The following is a 20,484-nucleotide window of genomic DNA, read 5'->3' as shown; positions in this document are numbered from 1 at the left end:
TGGCTGAGCAATCCTGTTTTTGTCATCAACGCTTTGCATGCTTCTTTTGCAGGGCCAGGGATGGCGGGTGGGACTTCCATACGGGCCTCCCGGACCTCTCTGGTCCCTCCTGCAGTGTGTGAACTACTATAACTTGTACCGGGCTTTGTCGTCGGATTTGTTCTGAACTATTTCGTTTGGACTCGTGTTCTGCTGTGAACTACGTCCTGATGTTGTCAACTTTTTAGTTCCGACTTGCTATATGTTACGAACTACTCCATATTGTTTTCAACTATTTCATCGAAGTACCATTTTCTCTGTGTTGGGAATGTTAAAACAGCACTGACAATAAACACGCGTGACTTGCATTCATAAGGCCTTAAGACAATTCGGAAAAGTACATAACAACTTCGAACGTAACAAACACATGGAACATCAACTCTCAACATGAAGACAACAGATGACTACGTTATTGAAATACAAGCCTAAGGTACTTCATATGTAAATCCGAAGGAACTAGAAGACATCATACAGCTAAGAAGACCCAAACAAGGACCAAATATGCTCGATGTGGTCGCGCTTGAGCTTGTGTGCCGTGTCACTGTCACGAAGCCTATGGTGGGCCGCGATGAAATCAGTCTGCTCGCGAGTACCAGACCGGAAAGGCTGCACCGGTGGACCATTGCTGTCGTACACGTACGGTAGGTTCTCACCGCGCTCGTCATCAATTATCATATTGTGCAAGATGATGCACGCCATCATGATGTTCTTGAGCCTGTACCGGTCCCAGCCGTAAGCAGGTCCACGAATGATCGCCCACCGAGCCTGCAAAACTCCGAAAGCACGCTCGATGTCCTTGCGTGCCCCCTCCTGAACCTGGGCGAACCGACAATCTTTGTTCGTCATGGGGTGACGAACAGTTTTAAGAAAAGCTGACCAATCAGGGTAAATCCCATCCGCTAGGTAGTACCCCATATTGTAGGCGTTGCCATTTACGGTGAAGTGCACGGGGGTGCCTCATCCCTAATCTGCCTACGAAATAGAGGGGACCTATGCAGCACATTTATATCATTGTTACTACCGGGCATCCCGAAATATGCATGCCATATCCATAGGTCATGGGAAGCCACTGCCTCTAGCACCATCGAGGCTTGCTTCCCACGGCCAGTGAACATGCCCTTCCAAGCGGTTGGACAGTTCTTCCACTCCCAATGCATGCAATCTATGCTCCCCAACATACCCGGAAACCCACGAGTGCTGTTGAATGCAAGGAGAGCCGCGACATCCGTCGCAATAGGTGCGCGGAGATACTGCTCCTCAAAGAGCTCAATCACCGTTGCGCCAAACCGGTTCAGAGCCTCCAACGAGGTGGACTCTGCGATGCGCACGTACTCGTCAACCGCATCGGCTGGAACACCGTACGCTAGGATGCGTAATGGCGCGATGCACTTCTAGAACGGGGATAGACCCATTTTCCCCGTCGCATCAGGCCAGCAAGAGAACCAAGGGTCCCTCGCCGTCACGCTTTCCATGATGCGAAGGAACAAGGCACGCCTCATTCAGTACCTACACAAATAGCATGAGTCAGCAAACAAACCTTTTCCCCCTACACACAACGAGAACAAAAAATGACAAGTACCGGCGCGGAATTGAGCATCAGTGTACACCGGGTTCTCTACAAAGTAGTCCGCCATGATCCTTGCATGCCCAGAACCATGTTCCCGATCGATCACGATGTGACCGGGAACGGAACCACGCCTCCCGCCTTCCCGGCGCCTTGCTTCTTCTTCGTGGATCATGTGACCGACGACGGCGGTGTCGTCATCGTCGTCGATCAGTAGCCTGGCTCTACTCCTGCTCACCCACTGGAAGATCGCGGCGGTGGTGAGGTTGTCATCTGCCATAGTGTTTGTGGTTCACAACAGATAGGATCAACTCAACAGATAGGATCAACTGAGTGGATCAATATGTTTGGGTTGCCCAGCGTCGATTATATAGCGGCTACAAGCTTGCGATGGAAGAATCTTCCTCCGCAAGATTCAGCCAAGCTTCTGTCACAAGCCTCCGACTTCCTTCCAGCACAAGCTACTCCCGTATCATGACAAATGCACAGCAGAACGGGTACGATTCTTCCACCACAAGCCTCTGAATTACATAATTAAATTTTAATAGGAATTAAAAATTAATAACAAATTAATTGTAATGCCAATATTAAAATGCATGCCGAAATTAAAATTGTTACTGTTCATTTATACAAATACGCATCGCGTATAGTCCATATACGTTGTGTTCGAATGAGAAGTTAAAATGAATAAAAAAAGATGGTAGTTGGTTTAGGAGGAGCGTATAGAGAGAATGGTTGGAGAGGAGGAATTATAGGGGGAGGAATCTTTTAGGGTGAGGTAGTAAAAAATAATAAAAAGTACATTTAGGGGGAGTTGGATGGGGGGAACCGTTGGAGGAAGCCTTAGACCTAAGTGATATTGTGATCAGGTGATTCTCGGTAACAGCCACTGTTTCCATCGTTGAGTGTGGGACTACCTTCTCCATCACGGTAGTCTACGGCCCGGCACGGGACAACCGCAAACATGCTTTTTTGCGTGAGCTGTGAAACTCCAAACCATCTGGAGATGTCGGGTGGCTTGTGTTGGGTGACTTCAACCTAATCTACCAAGCCAGGGACAAAAGCAATCGGAACTTAAACTTGCATAGAATGCGTCAATTTCGGGCAGCATTTTCCTTCTGCGAGCTGAGAGAAATTCACCTCCAGAACCGGAAGTTCACCTGGAGTAACGAAAGGAGGCGGCCCACCTTAGTCAGACTAGATCGTGTGTTCTGCAATGAGCGTTGGGACCTCGTATTCGAGCAGCACGGCTTACAGGCATTGGCCACGGCTCTCTCCGACCACTGCCCTCTAATGCTCTCCAGTCTTGCGGGCCCTAGAATGCCGTGACCATTCCGTTTTGAGAATTTCTGGACAAAAATCCCAGGATTTTTAGACGAGGTGCGAACGGTCTGGCAAAGGCCGTCACCGCATTCACAACCAATCCGAATCCTCCACCACAAACTCTCCTGTACAGCACGGCACCTGCGTAGATGGAGATAATCCATACTGTCGGACGCAAAAAAGAAATTATTCATGGCACTAGAAGTGATCAAGAGACTTGACATTGCTCAAGAAAGTAGGGCCCTTTCTGATGCCGAGCTCACACTTAGGCGGGGCCTCAAACGGCGAGTAGTGGGACTCTCCGTGGTTGAAAGAGCTAATAAAAAGCAAGCATCAAGAATCACAAACCTAAAGGAAGGGGACGCCAATAAAAAATTCTTTCACCAAAAGGTGAATGCCCGCCACAGGAAAAACAACATACAACGCCTGCAACATCAGGGGGGATGGGTCACCACACACGAGGACAAGGCTTTGATAATACAGGACTACTTTGCGGTGGCAATAGGGCTACCACAATCGCAGGCTAGGGACTTCAACTGGGAAGTCCTAAACACTCAGCGCTTTGACCTCGAGGCCTTAGCGGCCCCGTTCACCAGGGACGAGATTTTGAAGGCCGTTTCACTCACACCCTATGGAAAGGCGCCTGGGCCAAATGGGTTCACCGCGAACTTCTTCAAATCCTGCTGGGAAATCATTAGCGGCGATCTTGTAACGGCGCTAAACACTTTCCATGACCTTCGTTGCTTGAACTTCGACCTCCTCAACACGGCGAACATCGTGCTACTTTCTAAGAAGGAGGGGGCAGAAAAAAATTGGAGACTATAGGCCGATTAGCCTCATTCATAACGTTGCGAAGCTACTGGCAAAGATCTTGGCACTGTGGCTTGCTCCAGCAATGCAGCAGATCATCTCCAAGAGCCAGAGCGCCTTTATAAGAGGTCGTAGCATCCACGATAATTTCATGTATGTGCGGAATATGGCGAGGCGATTCCACAGAAGCAAGACCTTAATGCTACTTATAAAGCTCGACATTTCGAAGGCCTTCGACTCGGTACGCTGGGAATACATCCTTTCCCTTTTGCAACATATGGGTTTCCAGGATAGATGGAGGCACTGGATCGCCGCTAGCTTCTCAAAGGCATCATTGCAGGTCCTACTTAATGGTATTCCAGGACAGCACATCGCCCACGGTCGAGGCCTGCGTCAGGGAGATCCACTCCCCTGCTGTTCATCCTTGCAATTGACCCCTGCAACGTCTGCTCAGCTTGGCCACTAAGGCTGGTATCCTCACCAGGGTCGCAAGGAACCGCACAAGACTGCGAGTTTCCTTATATGCGGACGACGCCATTATTTTCCTACGACCTATCAAGCACGAGGTGCGAGCCTGGCCCACCTTTTGAACCTCTTCGGGCAAGTTACGGGGCTACACACGAACATCCACAAAGTCCTCGATCGCCCCAATTCGCTGTGAGGGAATTGACCTTGACGATGTCCTTGCGGACTTCAGAATGGCCTTAAACACCACGAAGGAGGTCATGGAATCTGTTGATAGGCTCCGAAAAAAGTTTCTTTGGGCGGGAGATGAAAACCTTACTGGGGGAATGCAAGATCAATTGGCCCACAGTCGCAAGACCGACGGACATGGGAGGGGCTGCCCTACTAGACCTAGAGAGATTTACTCGAGCGCTACGCCTACGCTGGTTATGGCAGGAGTGGACGAGGTCTGAGAAGCCTTGGGTCGGTATGGGCACACCTTGCAGTGAGACTGATAAATTACTCTTTGTGGCCTCCATTGAAATTCGGATTGGGGACGGGCAAAAAATTTACTTCTGGGAATCAGCGTGAGTGGCCGCCCACCGCCCAAGGGACATTGCACCGGATCTTTACTCCATGACCAAAAGGAAGAATAGGAAGTTGCATGAGGCCTTGCCAGACAACCAGTGGATCCGGGATATTACGGTTGGCCCGAACTTTAGCCAGCACCATTTACAGCAATTCGTAGAACTCTGGTTGGCCTTGAGGGAGACCAGCCTTAATCCGGGCATGGAGGACACAATCAAGTGGAAATGGATGGCCAACGGAGAGTACACTGCAGCCTCTGCATATCGGGCGCAATTCCTCGGATCAATCAAGATGGACCTGCACCTGCTGATTTGGAAACCGTGGGTGCCGCCAAAGTGTAAATTCTTCGCATGGCTCATTATCAAGAACAGAGTTTGGACGTCCGACTAGTTGGCGACCAGGGTCTGGCCGAGAAACGACGTGTGCCCCCTCTGTCGCATTGAACCATAAACGACACATCACCTACTTGTCACGTGCCGTTTTACAAAACGAGTGTGGAGTCTAATCGCTGAGTGGCTGCACTATTAGCAGCTGCACCCAAGTTTGTGGGGCATCACACGCTCGGTCACTGAGTGGTGGCACTTCATGGGAGAGCTTCCGAACGTTCCGAAAAAGGCTATTAAATCACTCTTACTGCTGGTAAATTGGGAGTTTGGAAGGAAAGGAATGCAAGAACCTTCGACCGGTGCGAGGCTTCGACTTTATCGCTGGTGGGAAAAATTAAGGAGGAAGCAAGGGCGTGGGGAATCGCGGGAGCCAGACACCTGGCGAGTTTCGTTGGTGGATAGTGGCTGGCCCGAGCCATCCTTTGTATAGTTTTTTTTGTTCCTGTGTTCTTTGTCTCGTTTAGAGGAACCTTCTGTGGTTCCTCGCCGTGTACCCTTCTTTATTAATAGAAATAAGCACAGTCTGTGCTTGTTCGTTAAAAAAACATCAGATGCCTTACCAACACATTACTTGTTATCTTTTGAGGAATGTTTTATTTCACCCTAATTTTCACATAATCTAATGAAACACTTTATTTTAATTTTAAATATCCATAAAATGATTCTATGTCAATTTCCAAAATTTTCGGAGAAGTTTTTAGATAATATTATCATTATTTTTTTATTAAGATTGCAAGTAGAAGTTTAAATTATCCCTAACAAAATCATAACAATACAAACTAATTTGTTACCTTCCTTATGATGAGATCTATTACTTTTATTACAGACGCATCTTTAGTTATATAACATTATAATTAAAAGATAAATTTAATATATTTCTCAAAAATAAATGTGTGCCGCATGTAACACACCCAAACAACGCGAATATGGGTTTGGGTATGGATAATGGGTACACAACGGCATCGTGCATTTATGTTGATCTAAGTTACGAGATAGCAGTGATGTTTATCATGATACACATTTTTGAAATTTATTTTGAATATTATTTTAATTAATACTTAATCCAGTATACTTTTGAATTAAAATCTAATTAGGTTTTTTAAATTACGCGTGTATCGCACGTACATCTATGCTAGTTCTTATAATAGTTTTTATGCAATGAATTGAACCACTAAAACGTTACATGCAAGTACTTTGGAATTTCCTTTGATCTGCAAAAAGGTGATCATTGATCATTGTTCATCATTAACCCTCGCTCATCCCAGATTCTCTTCGAGCTGACCCTACGGGCTCAGAACTTCAGAAGTAAACTAACCTCTAATTTAATAAGTATCAACATGCTCTGACACTCCTCCTGTACTACTTCTAGACATGGCGAGCACCCGTTGCATGTTACGGGCGTAGACGTGATGGGCAGTGAGAGCATCATCTCCGTTCATGTGATTGTGCTTCGCCAATCACCAGTCGCAGGAGGGATTGATGGTCAATAGGCCTGATGGCAAAGTAGTGGTTGCCCAAACGGGTATCTGCCGATCTAGACCCACACCGACAGTGTGTGGTACAATCATTATGGAAGAAATTGGCTTAATTTGTCTTTTTGCTAATATAAAATTAAGGTGCAAAAAAAATCACGTAGTGGCTCTAAAAAAATTGGTAGTCATATGCACATCATGTAGGCCACTGCTTTAAAATTAAGCCCTCTCTCCAAATTATTATGTTGAGATTATTGCACGAATATTGCAAATAATTAAATAGCGTGTTGGATGGCTTTATGCACGAAAGTCTCAATTTGTTTGAGCTGAAAAGTTCATTTGACTAAGCTCAGATGGTTTTGGATTCAAATTTTAGTCTATTACATTTACTTGGGTGTAACCAGGAGAAATTGAGGTGAAAGCGACTCTGTGTTCAGGTTTGGTTTTATCTAAGGGTGTGTTTAGTTCGTGAAAAAGTTTGGGTTTTGGCACTGTAGCACATTTTGTTGTTATTTGACAAATAATGTCCAATCATGAACAATTATGCTTAAAAGATTCATCTCGTTGTAATCAGTTGAACTATGTAATTAATTATTTTTTTCAACTATATTTAATGCTCCATGCATGTGTCCAACAATTCGATGTGACAGATATTGTAGAAATTTTTTTGGAAACTAAACACCCCCTAAATGTGGGTTCGTAAGTTAATGCTGTGGCCAGTGGGCTCAAAGTGTTCATGATAATAAATTTACACTGCGCCGACAATTCAAAGATCGTACAGGGGTGTTCAACAAGGAAAGCTGAGTGGATTGGCTTCCCGTGGTTATCCCAAAGATTATACATGATCACGAGCTATCCGGCCCGTTCGAAAAAATCCAACCCGACCCAACCTGACTAATGCGTGGGCTGGGCACAGACCAAATTTTTTGACCTAAAACTCGGCCCGACTTGAATTTTACACAAAAAATCAAATTTGATACAATTCGACCCGAACCTGACCCAACCAGACCATGTGACTAGTCAGGCTCGGGCCAACAAATTCAGCCTGATGGTCAGGTCGGGTCAAAGAAAAAAGTGCTGGGTTTTGTTTTTTGACCCGACCCGACCCGATAAATGATCAGGCCTACCCAAGATGAATGACATGGAGGCTTATGAATCGACACGTGGACATTGCATACAACTGAAAAAAAAATGGCGAGTTTTCTGAAAAAATGGGGAAAGGCAATCCCTCCACCAGGAAGGAGACAAAAATTATTACTCCATCCTAAAAAAAAAATAAACTCGACCAGACTTATAAACATGTGATTGACATATAGTTTAGGATGGAGGGAGTAGTTAAAATAGAAGCATCCCTTCTAGCGCCAAGAAGTTGAAAATTTTCAAATTGATTACTATGCTAAACCGGTCGAAACCTGAGAAAATGCAAAACAATTCGTCAATTGCTGCGACTAATATGCGGGTGGGCTTGGGTCCACATTTCAGCCACCAGGTAGAACGCTAGTGAAGGCCCAAAATGGCCCCCCAGCTGATATCGATGAGACATGTACTGCAATAGATTCAAGTATATATGCAGGGTCTTTTTGTAAGTTAGAGTAAATATATATGAACTAGAAACCGAATAAAACTATCTTTTTTAGCTTCATCGGTGAAGACGGTTTGAAAAAGTCCTCTCAAACAGCCCCGTAACGTACACCCTCATTCTTTCCAAGTCACAAACCCTGCCACGCATAATGAATTAATAGCTTGTTCATCAACCAAATACGAGCGCCTGACCTAGGCCAGGAACGAGGCAAGGGACGGGACGGGGGCGTCGTCACGAGCGCTCGTTACATTCCACAGAAGTACATCACGCACCACTCGATCTCCATTTCCTCTTTGTTTGCTCGCTCGTTCGCCGCCGGTCGGTCGCTCTATCATTGTTTTAGATTTCCAAAATCCGATTACGTGGTGTGTGGAATCCGCCCAGAGCAGCTGGTCTGTCCGTCCTTTGTACTCTGCCCTGCCCTCATCGATTTACAGGCTTGTCTGGCTGGGAATCCTAGGCGCTTGCCCCCCCCTCTCTCTCTCTCTCTCTCTCTCTCTCTCTCTCTCTCCCTCCCTCCCCCCCCTTTTTCACGCAGCACCTTGGACTACTTAAGAATTCAGCTAATCACACTGTCCTAGCTAATCTTCGAGTTGTGCTATAGCTAGGGTCACCCAGAAGCCACAAGCTAGAACTAATGATTGCATTGGGGTCTCTAGATCGATCTCACATCGATGCATCCGGGGTGGCGATCGATCTCACCTGCGTGGAACCGGAGTGGCCACATAGACTATGTGAAAGAGGTGCCAGAGTGGATGACCATGGAACAAGTCAACCACATGTTACTGTGACCTTACATTATTATTACTCAGCTCGTAATCAAACTGCAAGCGGGCCATCGAGTCCGCGATCTCTCGTTGACATTTTGTTCTTTTTTATAAGTGGTGAAAGAATCTGCCCAATCTTAAGTTTAAGGAATTTGAGCCCAACGGGAGCATAAATTTGTTTCCATACTGTGTAATGTGAATGGGGAAATGTGTATGTACTGAATCATTGAGGGCTTGTTTGGCTCCAGGATTTTTTTCAAAAGTCCCTATCACATTAAAAGAAATTTTACTATTTTATAGTATTAAATAAAATCTGTTTATAAATGTTTTTTTGACAGCTGAGTGTTTTTTCGCGAGACGAATCTAATGAGCCTAATTAATTCATAATTTGCTACATTGATGCTACAGTACCATTCGCTAATCATAGATTAAGATACCTCATTAGATTCGTCTCGCAGTTTAGCCCCAAGATTCTGCAGTTAGTTTTATAATTAACATTTATTTAATATTTATAAATACTAAAAAATTCCAGGGACTTAAAAAAAGTCCCTAGAACCAAACAACCCCTGATTCTAGAAAGGTGGCTGATCGACCACGATATGGTAGGTTGTTATCAGAGGAAGTGTTAATTGTCGTACTTGGGATGTTGTTAACGTGGCAGCATGTTCCATATGCCATTTTCCGATTGGACAAAAAAAATGTGGTCACCATTTTGACATTATTTGTTCAATTATCTGAATCTTATACATCGAGGAGTGATATGACAGCCCCGCCGTTTTTCATTAACCGGAAGCGACTCAGCTTCCCGGCCGAGAAAACCCCCCAAACCTTAGCATCTCTTGCTAGCGAGGGGGTTTTTTTTATCTGCACCAGAAATTTGCCCCCTTGAGGGTTAGAACCCACGACCTGCAGGGTGCCGCCGGCTTCGCTCACCACTCGGGCTAGCAACCTTAGACTGATGACTGTTATTTTACGTGGTACACATAAAAATATTGATATAATCCTTTAATGAACACTACATGCTGGTTATATCATAGATCAAATGCATTATAAACCATCTAAATTACAACTTGCCGGCATCTCATCGTACTGCTTAATACTATTTGATGAGTATAGGTTGTTGCAGCATCTGGTAGTCGTGCGTGGCAATGGCAATGACAACTTGGCAAGAACAGCACAAAACCACGTGAGACAGCTTGGACCGAGCCCACCCTGCCACGGTGGAAAGTGGCCATCGACTTGATACAACTGTCGGTACAATAAAAAAATGATGAGGCAAACCAAATCATCTTAAAAAGAATGAAAGGTACCTTTGGCTAGTTTTTAATTCATGCTCAATAGTATCCTACTACAGTGCCTCACTCGGGGACCAATAATGTAGTATTTTTGTTTTTGTTGCTGGACATCTAAACAGAAAAAGGAGATGTCCAACTGGCTATTATTTTTTTTCTTTTATACCTATTTGCACAACCTGTTCTGTTTTGTCGGCAGCTGATGCCATCAAAATAACCGATAAACTGCCCTCTCAATCAGTTTCGTGAGCACTGGTGTTCCTAATCCTATGTTAAACTATACTCGTTACGTAACAATCACACATTTGCAAATGCTATATATTAGAAAAATAAAAAACTATGATTTAAGATTTAAGTGATATTGACCTTATTTCACTCATAATAAATCTTGGATTTCATGTGACTTATTAGTAATCTTATGGACCATTGAGCTTATTAACATTTTATATATTGGTGGCTGAATAAATTTAAAATTGTCGCAAGCCATATTGATGGACCCCCACCAAGTTTTCTATCTAGCTTTTCCTTGAACAATCCAAATGGAAAATAGACTAAAATTTTCAGGGGGAATTTTCGCACGCGATCACAAATTTGCTCAATCAGTCCGCAAACATCACAAATCACAGACATCTAGAAAAAAATATTATCAACGTTTCAAAACAATAATCTAAAGACAAAACATCACAACAATGGTTTGGCACTCCCGGCAAGCACCTACCTTGACAGTGCTGTGACGCTAGGACAAAGAAGAAAAGAAGGTCGAAAAGACTCGTTGCTCGCTGGCCAGTGTAAATTTTCTTAGGAAAAGAAGCCCTCTTTGTCAGGTCCCTTTCATGTCAAGCTCTTCTCCGGCTGGCAGATCGCAACGGTGGTTGGAATGGCACCCTCGCCAACATGGCAACATGCCGCAGGCCGAGGCTGAGTGCAGTCTCCCTTGCAAGCATCGGCAAAGCACCACGTTATCTAAAATAAAAAGCACTTTAAGTTCAAAAAAAAAGCACCACGTTATCTAAAATAAAAATGTGCAAAGCACCAAGCTTTCATGGGATTAGTGCTAGTACCAGCAACAATACAACAAAAGTGGAGGGCTCAAAGTAAAAAAGGCCATGATTTTCCAGCCAATTTATTTTCTGCCCATAAGTAAATGCCACTGCTGGCAACAGCAACGGCAACGCCACCTCCTCCCTCCTCCCCCTCTCCCATTCACAGTTTCACACTCACCCAGAGCAGCAGCCAGCAGCAGCAGCGCACACTGTTCTTGTGCCGAGGAATTATTTATTGCCACCGCATCGATTCTTAGTACCGGGAAATTGATTACACAATCCCCTCTGGTTCCTCCATCCACCCCATGTTCCTGAATTTCTCAGGATATTTTCCTCCGCTCCGCGCCAGGGCAGCATTTGCTCGAGATTTATAGCCTCCCCCCGCTTTTGCCGCTCCCTTCTGCTTGTCCTCTTTTCCCCCACTGGGGAGGTTAGCATCCGGCACAAGCAAAGCGCCGGTTCTTGTTGCAGTTTCTGTGCTCTCCCTTTTTGGCTGCAAGATCTGATACAAGAGGAGAGGGAGTGCCGGGAGAGGAAGGGAGGTTCTTGTGGAATTCTTCGGCGATGAGGCCCGACGCGCGGCTGGATTCGGTGGTCTTCCAGCTCACTCCCACCCGGACCAGGTGAGAGAGCATCGTAGATCTGATCATGAAGCGGCTTTGATTCGGTGGATCGTTCGTTCCTTTGTTGAGTTTTAGTTTCTTTGAATGGTGGCAAGAACTGATTTATTATTATTATTATTATTATTATTTTGCGGTTAGAAAGTTTGGTCTTGGTGACGGTTCGAGTGCCGTGCATTTTATAGTTTGGTACTTGGAAGCTTGCCATTTGAAGAACAGTTATTTCAAAAAAAAAAGAGAACAGTTCTGTGTGGTTGCACTGTACTAAGATGATTTTGTACCTACCAGGACTGAAGAGAGTTGTATAATCTTGATGCAATTTGACTGAGCAAATTATTTCATCTTTGCTATTGTTTTGTTGGGATTGGTGATCTCCCGATAACCACTCAGTTGCTGTTTTATCGATGTTGTCTGACTGAACTTGTCCTGGTGCTGTTTTCAGGTTCGATTTGGTGCTGATAGCAAATGGCCGGAAGGAGAAGTTTGCATCTGGCTTGCTGAAACCGTTTCTGGCGCACCTGAAGGTTGCACAGGATCAGATTGCCAAGGGAGGGTACTCCATCACGCTCGAACCAAGCTCAGGGTTTGATGCGCCATGGTTTACTAGAGGCACTGTGGAGAGGTTAGCGTCTAGATTTCTACAGCGGTGCTGGTACAGTCACTTCTGGCATTGCCTGTTGGGTCATTCTTACATCAACTCTTTTCAGATTTGTGCGTTTCGTGAGTACTCCGGAGGTTCTTGAGCGAGTCACAACACTAGAGTCTGAGATCCTGCAGCTTGAGGATGCCATCGCTATCCAGAGCAATGATAATCTTGGATTAAAATCTGTAAGTGGAGGATTGTAACTTATGGGCTACTGCTTGTATTTTCCAGAAAGATGACATATTCTTGCTTCCCATTTGAAAGGTTGAAGACCATGGAAGAAAGTTGACTGAAAGTAATGAAGGTAGTTTGACACTGCACCAAACTTGATTGCTTTTGTGAGCATGTTGTATAGTATAGTGCTTGCCTTTAAGGACGTATAAATCTCTAACAGCATTTCCTTTGGCCACCAAAAAGAAAAAGCAAACTGCAATCCACTCGATTATCTTAGAATATAGCCATCATGGAGTTTGATGCGACATCACATCAAGGACCATTATTAAGTTGATACTTATTATTCAACTCCGAAAATGTTAGGGATGAAGAGCTAATTTGGGTCATTTGATTGAAAGGAGACCTTTTCTATCATTAATGTTGTGGAACAAGTAGTTTGAAGCTACCATGGGATCAATCCATGGTTCTTACGGCGGTAAGGCAAGGTGTGGCGAGTCACCACCGCCCAGCTGCCTAAGCAGGCTAAGGCGACGCCTTAGCCCAAAACAAGGGGAGCGCCTTGTAGCCTACGATGCCATGGAAACCATGTATCAATCAAAGCGACTTAGATATGAGCTTTTGTTTTTAAACCCTCACCATTTGGTAATAGGATAAATCTACAGTATGCCATCGAATAGCTCTTGGAATCCACAATATGCCACTGGATGTCAGGATGACATGCGGGACCTGGTCCCACAGGTCAGGCTCACATCAGTGGTGTATTGTGGAACCGTGTAGTTATTTAGTGGGATATTACAGAATCTCCCGTTACTAGGGGATTCGGGATGGTATTATGTTCCACATTTAGGGGAGGACTGAAATGGATCGTGCGTTTCATCCTTTTATTTGTCTTACCTGTCGGCTGTCACCCCTTGGCTTTATTGTGCCTGACACTATTTGTTCACTAATAGGTGGCCGGACAAATTCTGATTCTGATGCAGCCACGGCAATTGTTGTCTACAAGGTATGATCATATGGAGAAGCCATATTTTGTTCTGTAAATGTGTAGTGGTCCAACACTCAATCTGAGTTAGATGTTTGGTTGATGGCAGCCTGGGTCACATTCAACGCCACCAGTTCAGAATGAAACAGCAGCGCAGGAGGAGAATTCAAAGTACCTATACATCTCGATTTTCTATAGTATAATGTTTTATTACTCTTCACATTTTCTGGCAAATACTTGACCAACCTACGAGAAAACAGGTGGCATTGTAAATAAGAGGAATAAGTCACCTGAATTCGAGTTCAAGAGGACTCCAACTTGGGGGTGGAGGTGTATGACCACACCTCCCACTAACTGAGCTAGGCTCAGTTATGTAAATAGAGCCGTAAAGTCATACTTTACAAAATCAATAATAAATTAAGGATATTAGATATGAGAAGATTAGTATTCATTCACTGTTTGTTTCAAAAAAGTATTCATTCACTGTTTGTTTCACGTGTACTTCTGAGATCACATTTGGTTTCTTACTATTGTAAGTATTTTCTACACTAGAAAGCTGTTAACAGAATTACATTTTTTTTTTTGGCATTACAACTTTTGCAGAGTTCAACTGCTCAGAGTGCTTGAAACCCGCAAAACTGTCTTGAGAAAAGAGCAGGCAATGGCTTTCGCCCGTGCTGTGGCGGCTGGGTTTGACATTGACAACTTGGGTTACCTGATTGCATTTGCAGAGCGCTTCGGCGCTTTACGTCTGATGTAAGTATAACATTACCATTACTTGGAGTGTTTTTTTTACTCTATTGGATATGCAGGAGAGGAGAGTAATGAATGATATCATTAAAGAAGAAAGATATGGTACAGAACCGGTTCAAGCCATTACTAAATTACATATGGTGAACCACGTGCTAAACATGAACACAACCAACACAACCCAGCTAACATAAGGCTAGCAGCCTAAGACTGGAAGCTCCTGCTGCACACCATAAAGAAGCCTCCCCTAGTACCTCTCTACCTTAAGGAGATGTCTAAAGCTGGAAACATATTATCCATTATCTAAAAAAAGAGTACCCCTCTAAGAACAATACTAACAAAGGGGACTCCCCATCGTAAACACACCCATTGTGGTGCTTCCAAATTTCCCAAGCAACATAATGAGAGTACCTGGTGTTTTTGTATGAGGGACTGAAGTAGTTATTTTATATCTTGAGTGCTTTTGGCTTGGCCTTGGGGCTCCAATCCATGTCGCTTGTATCATCAGTTTCCTTTATTCGAGCATGTCTTAAAAATCAGGATAGTGTGGGTACCTTAGATGTTTAATAAGATTTTTGCAGATGTGAAACATTAGCTGTGAACAACTGTACAATTTCATGCTCCCTGTCTTAATATTTTTCTTGAACATTGTTCATTGATTTGTACTACGGCATAAGTTTAGTCATTTCATCGAACTAATAACATCTTATCAAGACATGTTGCATGCTAACCGCCTCAATTTTGCCAACTGAACAGGAAGGCATGTTCCCATTTCGTTGAACTGTGGAAGCAAAAGCACGAAACTGGACAATGGATTGAAGTTGAACCTGAAGCAATGTCTACACGCTCTGAATTTCCTCCATTCAATGCATCTGGCATTGTGTTCATGGGAGACAACATGAAGCAAAACATGGAATCAGGGTCTGTTAATGGGGAGGCAAATGGCGAGGATGGAGCTAAATCTGGTATATGCTGTTGCATTTTCCCAACAGAAAGCATGTGAATTCAATTCTGAACCTTGGATGAAAGTACTCCACCAAAAGAATATCTTTTCATATATGCTAAGCATGTTACTGATAAGCATATACTAAAAGTACTACTAAATGAAAGTTATGTTATTCTATGTTTCAAGCCTTCTGGCCATGAGAATGGGAAAATGAATATTTTGAAATATCAGCAATTTCATATATAGTACCATTTTTTAGGCGGATGTGCTATCATATTTTTCTTCTTCAAGAATGAAATGGATTGTAATTTCTCTTAAGTCTGGTAATGCCTATCTAGTTTGTTGTTAATCAAAAGTTCTTTCATGCACTCAGAAAAAGTTCATTTAAATAGTAAGCAGAGTTATACTTAAATATCAGTCATAGGTTTAGTTTATGTTGTCACTCTCTTAAGCACCTTAAATTATCCCTTTACTACTAAATTTAAGAAGTTATTTGCTTTCTGCTTCGCAGACCAGAAGTCTGGCCAACAGATGGGATCTCAGGCAGCATATCCCCCATGGGCAATGCATCCTCCATCTGGGGCAGTTGTTTATCCACCTTACCCAATGCAAGGAATGCCTTTCTATCCTGGGGTGAATCTGTACTACCCTCCATATCCTCCGATGGATGATCCCAGGTACCACTACTCTGGAAGGAAATCTTCGAGGAAGCACTCCTCGGATAGCAAGGACTCAGAAACTCTGGATGTTGAAAGTGACCATAGCAGTTCAGACAGAGGAAGTTCTCATGGCCGCAAGTCACATAGAAAGGGTAAGAGGTCAGGAAAGAAGAAGCCTAGTGTAGTTGTTATCAAGAATGTGAATGTAACATCTAAAAAACATGGCTCATCAGAGAGCGAGTCGCAATCAAGTTCTGATGGGTCTGGGGACAGTGACGATTCACACTCAAAATCAAGAGAAAGGAAGCATAAAAGCTCAAGTTCGAAGAAAAAGGAGGGTAGGAAAACTACTGATTCAGGAGACGAGTACAGCAAGGATGAAACATCAAATGGTCAAGATGCAGATCAAGGTAACTGGAGTGCATTCCAAAACTTCTTGTTAAGAGCAGAAGAAAAAACAAGGTCCAGTGATGCAGACATGTTTGCTGGTGAAAAAGAACCCCCATCAAGGAGGAAAAAGAATGTAATCACTGCTGATCCTATTCTTTTAGCTGAGAGAGATTCTGGCAATGTCCATGAACGTAACACAGTTGGTTTTGATTCAGCCAATGGGAGGAGGACTAGAGCTATCCGGCTTATGTCCAATGATGAACTTGTTATGTCTGGGGAAGGGAGAAGCTATATTGATGGTGAAATGAAGGAGATAGAAGCTGGTGGTGGAAGGTACAGGAGAGGGACAGGTGATGACTTCATGGTTTATGGTCAGGAAAGTCAGATAGACAGAAGTAATCTGTTGGATCCTCTTGCAGAGGCCCGTTACAAGAATCCTGCTCAGCAGGAAAAGAAAAGGAATGATGTGGCAGATGAGTCCTTTATGATTCCTCTTAGGTCCAGCTCACAGGATAATTTTGGAGCAGAAAGCAGAACTACTATTGACATAGACGTTGAGCTTCCTACTAGCATTCATAAAACAACAGATGAAAAGGCTGGACATCAACTTTACTATGAGCCAGATGAATTGGTGCCAGATCGTGGATTTGAAGATGTTTCATTTGGATATGATCCAGCAATGGATTATGATAGCCACATGCTGATCCAGACTACTGTGAAGGTGGAAGATGCAAAAGCAGATGATGTCTTACCGGTTACTGATGGTGATTTAAAGAAGGCAGATAAAGAGAAGCTAAGGAATGCAAAGGATGGTTCGGACAAAAGAAGGAAAGATGCCCTATTGAGGAGGCTATCAGCTCCAAGAACCCCACTGAATGATGCACAAAAACGTGCACAGAACCTGCGGGCATATAAAGCAGACCTTCAGAAACTGAAGAAAGAGCAGGTATCACACATTTTATTCCATTCCCCATTCTCTGCATTCAAAATGGCTAAAATATATGCAGCATTTGTATTTTGGGTCAGCAGGCTTGGGTTCTGTTTCTGGCTACCACAACTTACTTCGGACAAAAAGGGTTGTTCTATGATCATTCCTTTCAAATGGCCAACCAGCTAGGTTTAAACATAACTATGCAGTTTCTTAAAATAATACATTTCTGCTGGCAGTTCTTGTAAGGTAGAATTTCTATTAGTTAAGCTGTGTGCAATAACTTCCCATATTTCAGAAATCTTGTGAACTTTTCTTATGATGTAATCTACATCTAGAAAACAAAGAGCAGATATGTCCTATTCCAGAACATTTTATGCAATTGCGATTACTTTTTTAATTTGAAAATCTGCCTATTTGATCATTTATGGTTGTTGAAAATGCTTAGGGAAACAGAGCATGCGATCTCTTTCCTGGGCACATGTATTTGTAGCTGAGTTTATCGGACATTGTTTGATTCTTACGTGCTATGTAAATCTTATTGACAAATTGTACCATCTGTGCATTTGAATTGCTAGTAACTTTTCTTAATTTTCAGGAAGAAGAGCAAATAAAGCGACTGGAGAGACTTAAATTAGAGAGGCAAAAGAGGATTGCTGCAAGAGGAAATGGGAAGGGTCCAGGGAGTGATACTCCTAAGGCAAACGGCACCAATGGACTGAGTAAATCAGTTCCATCCTTCACTGGGGTGAAGAAAGAGAAAAATGGGACAACTGAATCCTGAATCATTCAGTGATCGGCTGAAGAGACTTTCTGAACCCAAAAGCATTGCTGGGGTGGAGCATTCCTCGAATCCAAGGTCAAACGGTGCAGAACATTCACGGAGACGAAGCATGGCATGAGTTGACGTGAGATAGAGAACTGAATATGTTAAATCTATCATGCAACTTTAGCCCATCAACCTCACTAGAACCCGGAACATCATCTCGAAAGGCTTCTTGTACAGGAAAAGGAAAAAGGCTGGTATTGGAGCATTTCCTGCTTCAGAGATTGTGATAGAAAATCAAGTTATCTTCAATGGCATGGCATTGTACTTTCAGTTTAACATAATTATTTCATTCTTTAATTGAGGGTGGCTTGTAATAGCTGTAAACCTGTTTTTTTTTGGCGATACCGTGCTATATTGTGGGTGTATTTATGGTATGGACTGATCGGTGCTCAGGCTTCGAGGTGTGCTGTGGTTTGATGGCATGAGATGGGCGATCTAATTTATACGGTAATAGAATGAATGCGTGATATGCTACAGCTGCATTCTGAATGTTTGAAGGGCCTATTGATCAGCATAGTAGGTTGACCCTCAATGAAGGCACAAAATATTTGCACTCTACATTTTTTAAGAAAATGCATTTGAGAAAGGGAAACTATCAAATATCAAATTGATATTCATGTAGCCCTTCAAATCTATCTAGATATTTAATGTTGTCTTACTTTTGCTCAGTCCACCGTTATCATATGGTGCCTGCTTTTGTCAAATTTAAGAGCATCTCTAAGAGTTCCCTATATTTTCTTTTCCAAATTTGTTGTTTGACAACTCTCTAAATAGGTATGGGGAAGAAAAAAAAGACATCCATCTCTAATAATTCTCTACTTTTACTCCAAAAAAAAAAAGAATTGTGGCACGAGAAACGTGTTCGCGTTCGCTCGCCGTTGCTGAAGCCTGCCGTCCGCTGCCCCCCTTGGCCCCTGCAGCCTGTTAGGAGATGGAGAATTAGGATAGAAAACTATTGGAGATGTTTTTTTTCTTTTTTTTTCATAAAAACACAAATAGGAAAGAGGGATATAGAACTCTTAGAGATGCTCCAAAACTTAAGCTTGGCCTTTTCTCTGTAGTGCTTGCAAGTCAGAGTTAACATAGCATGAATGTCAAACCCTAAAAATTTCAATTTCAAGATGTGAATATATTTTTGAAACCATCCATCCATCTTCTAGGTTTTCTCGGGAATTGACTGGATTTTTCTTAAATTTGTTCCCATTTTCTTTCGGAGCTAATCTAATTTTTGAAGGTAGCTTGAAATCTTTTCATCAACTTCGGATGTTTTTTATTGGTTTCAGTTCCTCATGATCCAAAATATCCATGAGATTTTTTCCGAAATTTTGGAATGATTCTAGATAGTTTTCTCAACTCAAAATGCTTTTGTTTTGAACTGTAAAATAAATATCAGAAAAAAAAGAGAAAGGAAACCCTAACGCGTCGACCCGGCCCAGCCAAGCCAAGCCCAACCCGGCCTACAACCGCTGTCCCCTATAGCAAGGTGGTGAGCCCCACCGCAGGTACCCACGGGTAACGTGCCTAACAATTGAGAATATGGATATGAAATCTCGCCTGCGGGTATGATCGAATCGAGTACCTAAAATGAGGTGGGTCCGATACGCATATCCAATCTTACTTGAGGGTACCTAATGGCTACTCGGAATGTAAGTATTGTAACCTAGAGAATCTATATTATTATCATGTTTAGTCTCATTCTAGTGTAGATTATATGAACAACATAGAATTAATATATGAGATTGTATGAACCACAAATGAGAAGTGAGATTTTGCTTAATTATTCGTTAGCAGTGTACTTTGTCATTGCTTGTTGCTTCTCATATGAAATACTCCCTCCATATTTTTATCAGTGTTATCCCAAACGCTAAACGGTAAACAGTCGGTCACCTACCGTTTAGCCCATTATTCGAGCAAAACGGGTGTTTAAACGAGAAAAACAGCTGTTTAAATGGTGAAAACAACCAATTAAACAGAAACGGTGTGCCACTGTGTAGCGTTTAAACGGTGTTTAAACGAGCTAAACGACCGTTTAGGCGAACAATGATTTTTATAATTGACATTAGGACACAAAATTGCAGTTCAATTTAGTGCAAATCTATGATCCGAAAAGTCAATTATTTGCATATGCAGGTAGTACTTGATTAAAAATTTGCTTGCATGCAACTACAAAGTATAGACTCCAAAGATAAAAATAAATCTTGTTGAACGGAGTGTTTAGATCTTTGTATTATGAAGGTTTGGATTGACTTGTAT

At 43.0% G+C, this 20,484-nt stretch overlaps 2 protein-coding genes across 2 annotated transcripts; one reads left to right on the top strand and one right to left on the bottom strand.

Annotated features, from left to right (window-relative positions):
- Nucleotides 1–427: 427 nt before the first annotated feature.
- Nucleotides 428–1,264, bottom strand: LOC120658754. The gene has a single exon (XM_039936960.1). The coding sequence runs from the start codon at nt 952–954 to the stop codon at nt 514–516; it is 441 nt and encodes a 146-aa protein (XP_039792894.1). The 5' UTR covers nt 955–1,264; the 3' UTR covers nt 428–513.
- A 10,002-nt stretch (nt 1,265–11,266) lies between these two features.
- LOC120659910 (COP1-interacting protein 7-like) lies at nt 11,267–18,626 on the top strand. The gene is made up of 10 exons (XM_039938179.1): nt 11,267–11,933; nt 12,373–12,552; nt 12,638–12,758; nt 12,838–12,877; nt 13,698–13,750; nt 13,839–13,900; nt 14,333–14,485; nt 15,236–15,444; nt 15,937–17,420; nt 18,001–18,626. Exons 1-10 carry the CDS (start codon nt 11,875–11,877, stop codon nt 18,184–18,186), a joined length of 2,547 nt encoding a protein of 848 aa, XP_039794113.1. The 5' UTR covers nt 11,267–11,874; the 3' UTR covers nt 18,187–18,626.
- The last annotated feature ends 1,858 nt before the right edge of the window (nt 18,627–20,484 follow it).

This window comes from Panicum virgatum, chromosome 2N, assembly GCF_016808335.1.
Source record: "Panicum virgatum strain AP13 chromosome 2N, P.virgatum_v5, whole genome shotgun sequence".
NCBI lineage: Eukaryota > Viridiplantae > Streptophyta > Magnoliopsida > Poales > Poaceae > Panicum > Panicum virgatum.
The sequence above is the reverse complement of the archived record's forward strand: the minus strand, read 5'-3'. Positions and strand labels throughout refer to the sequence as shown.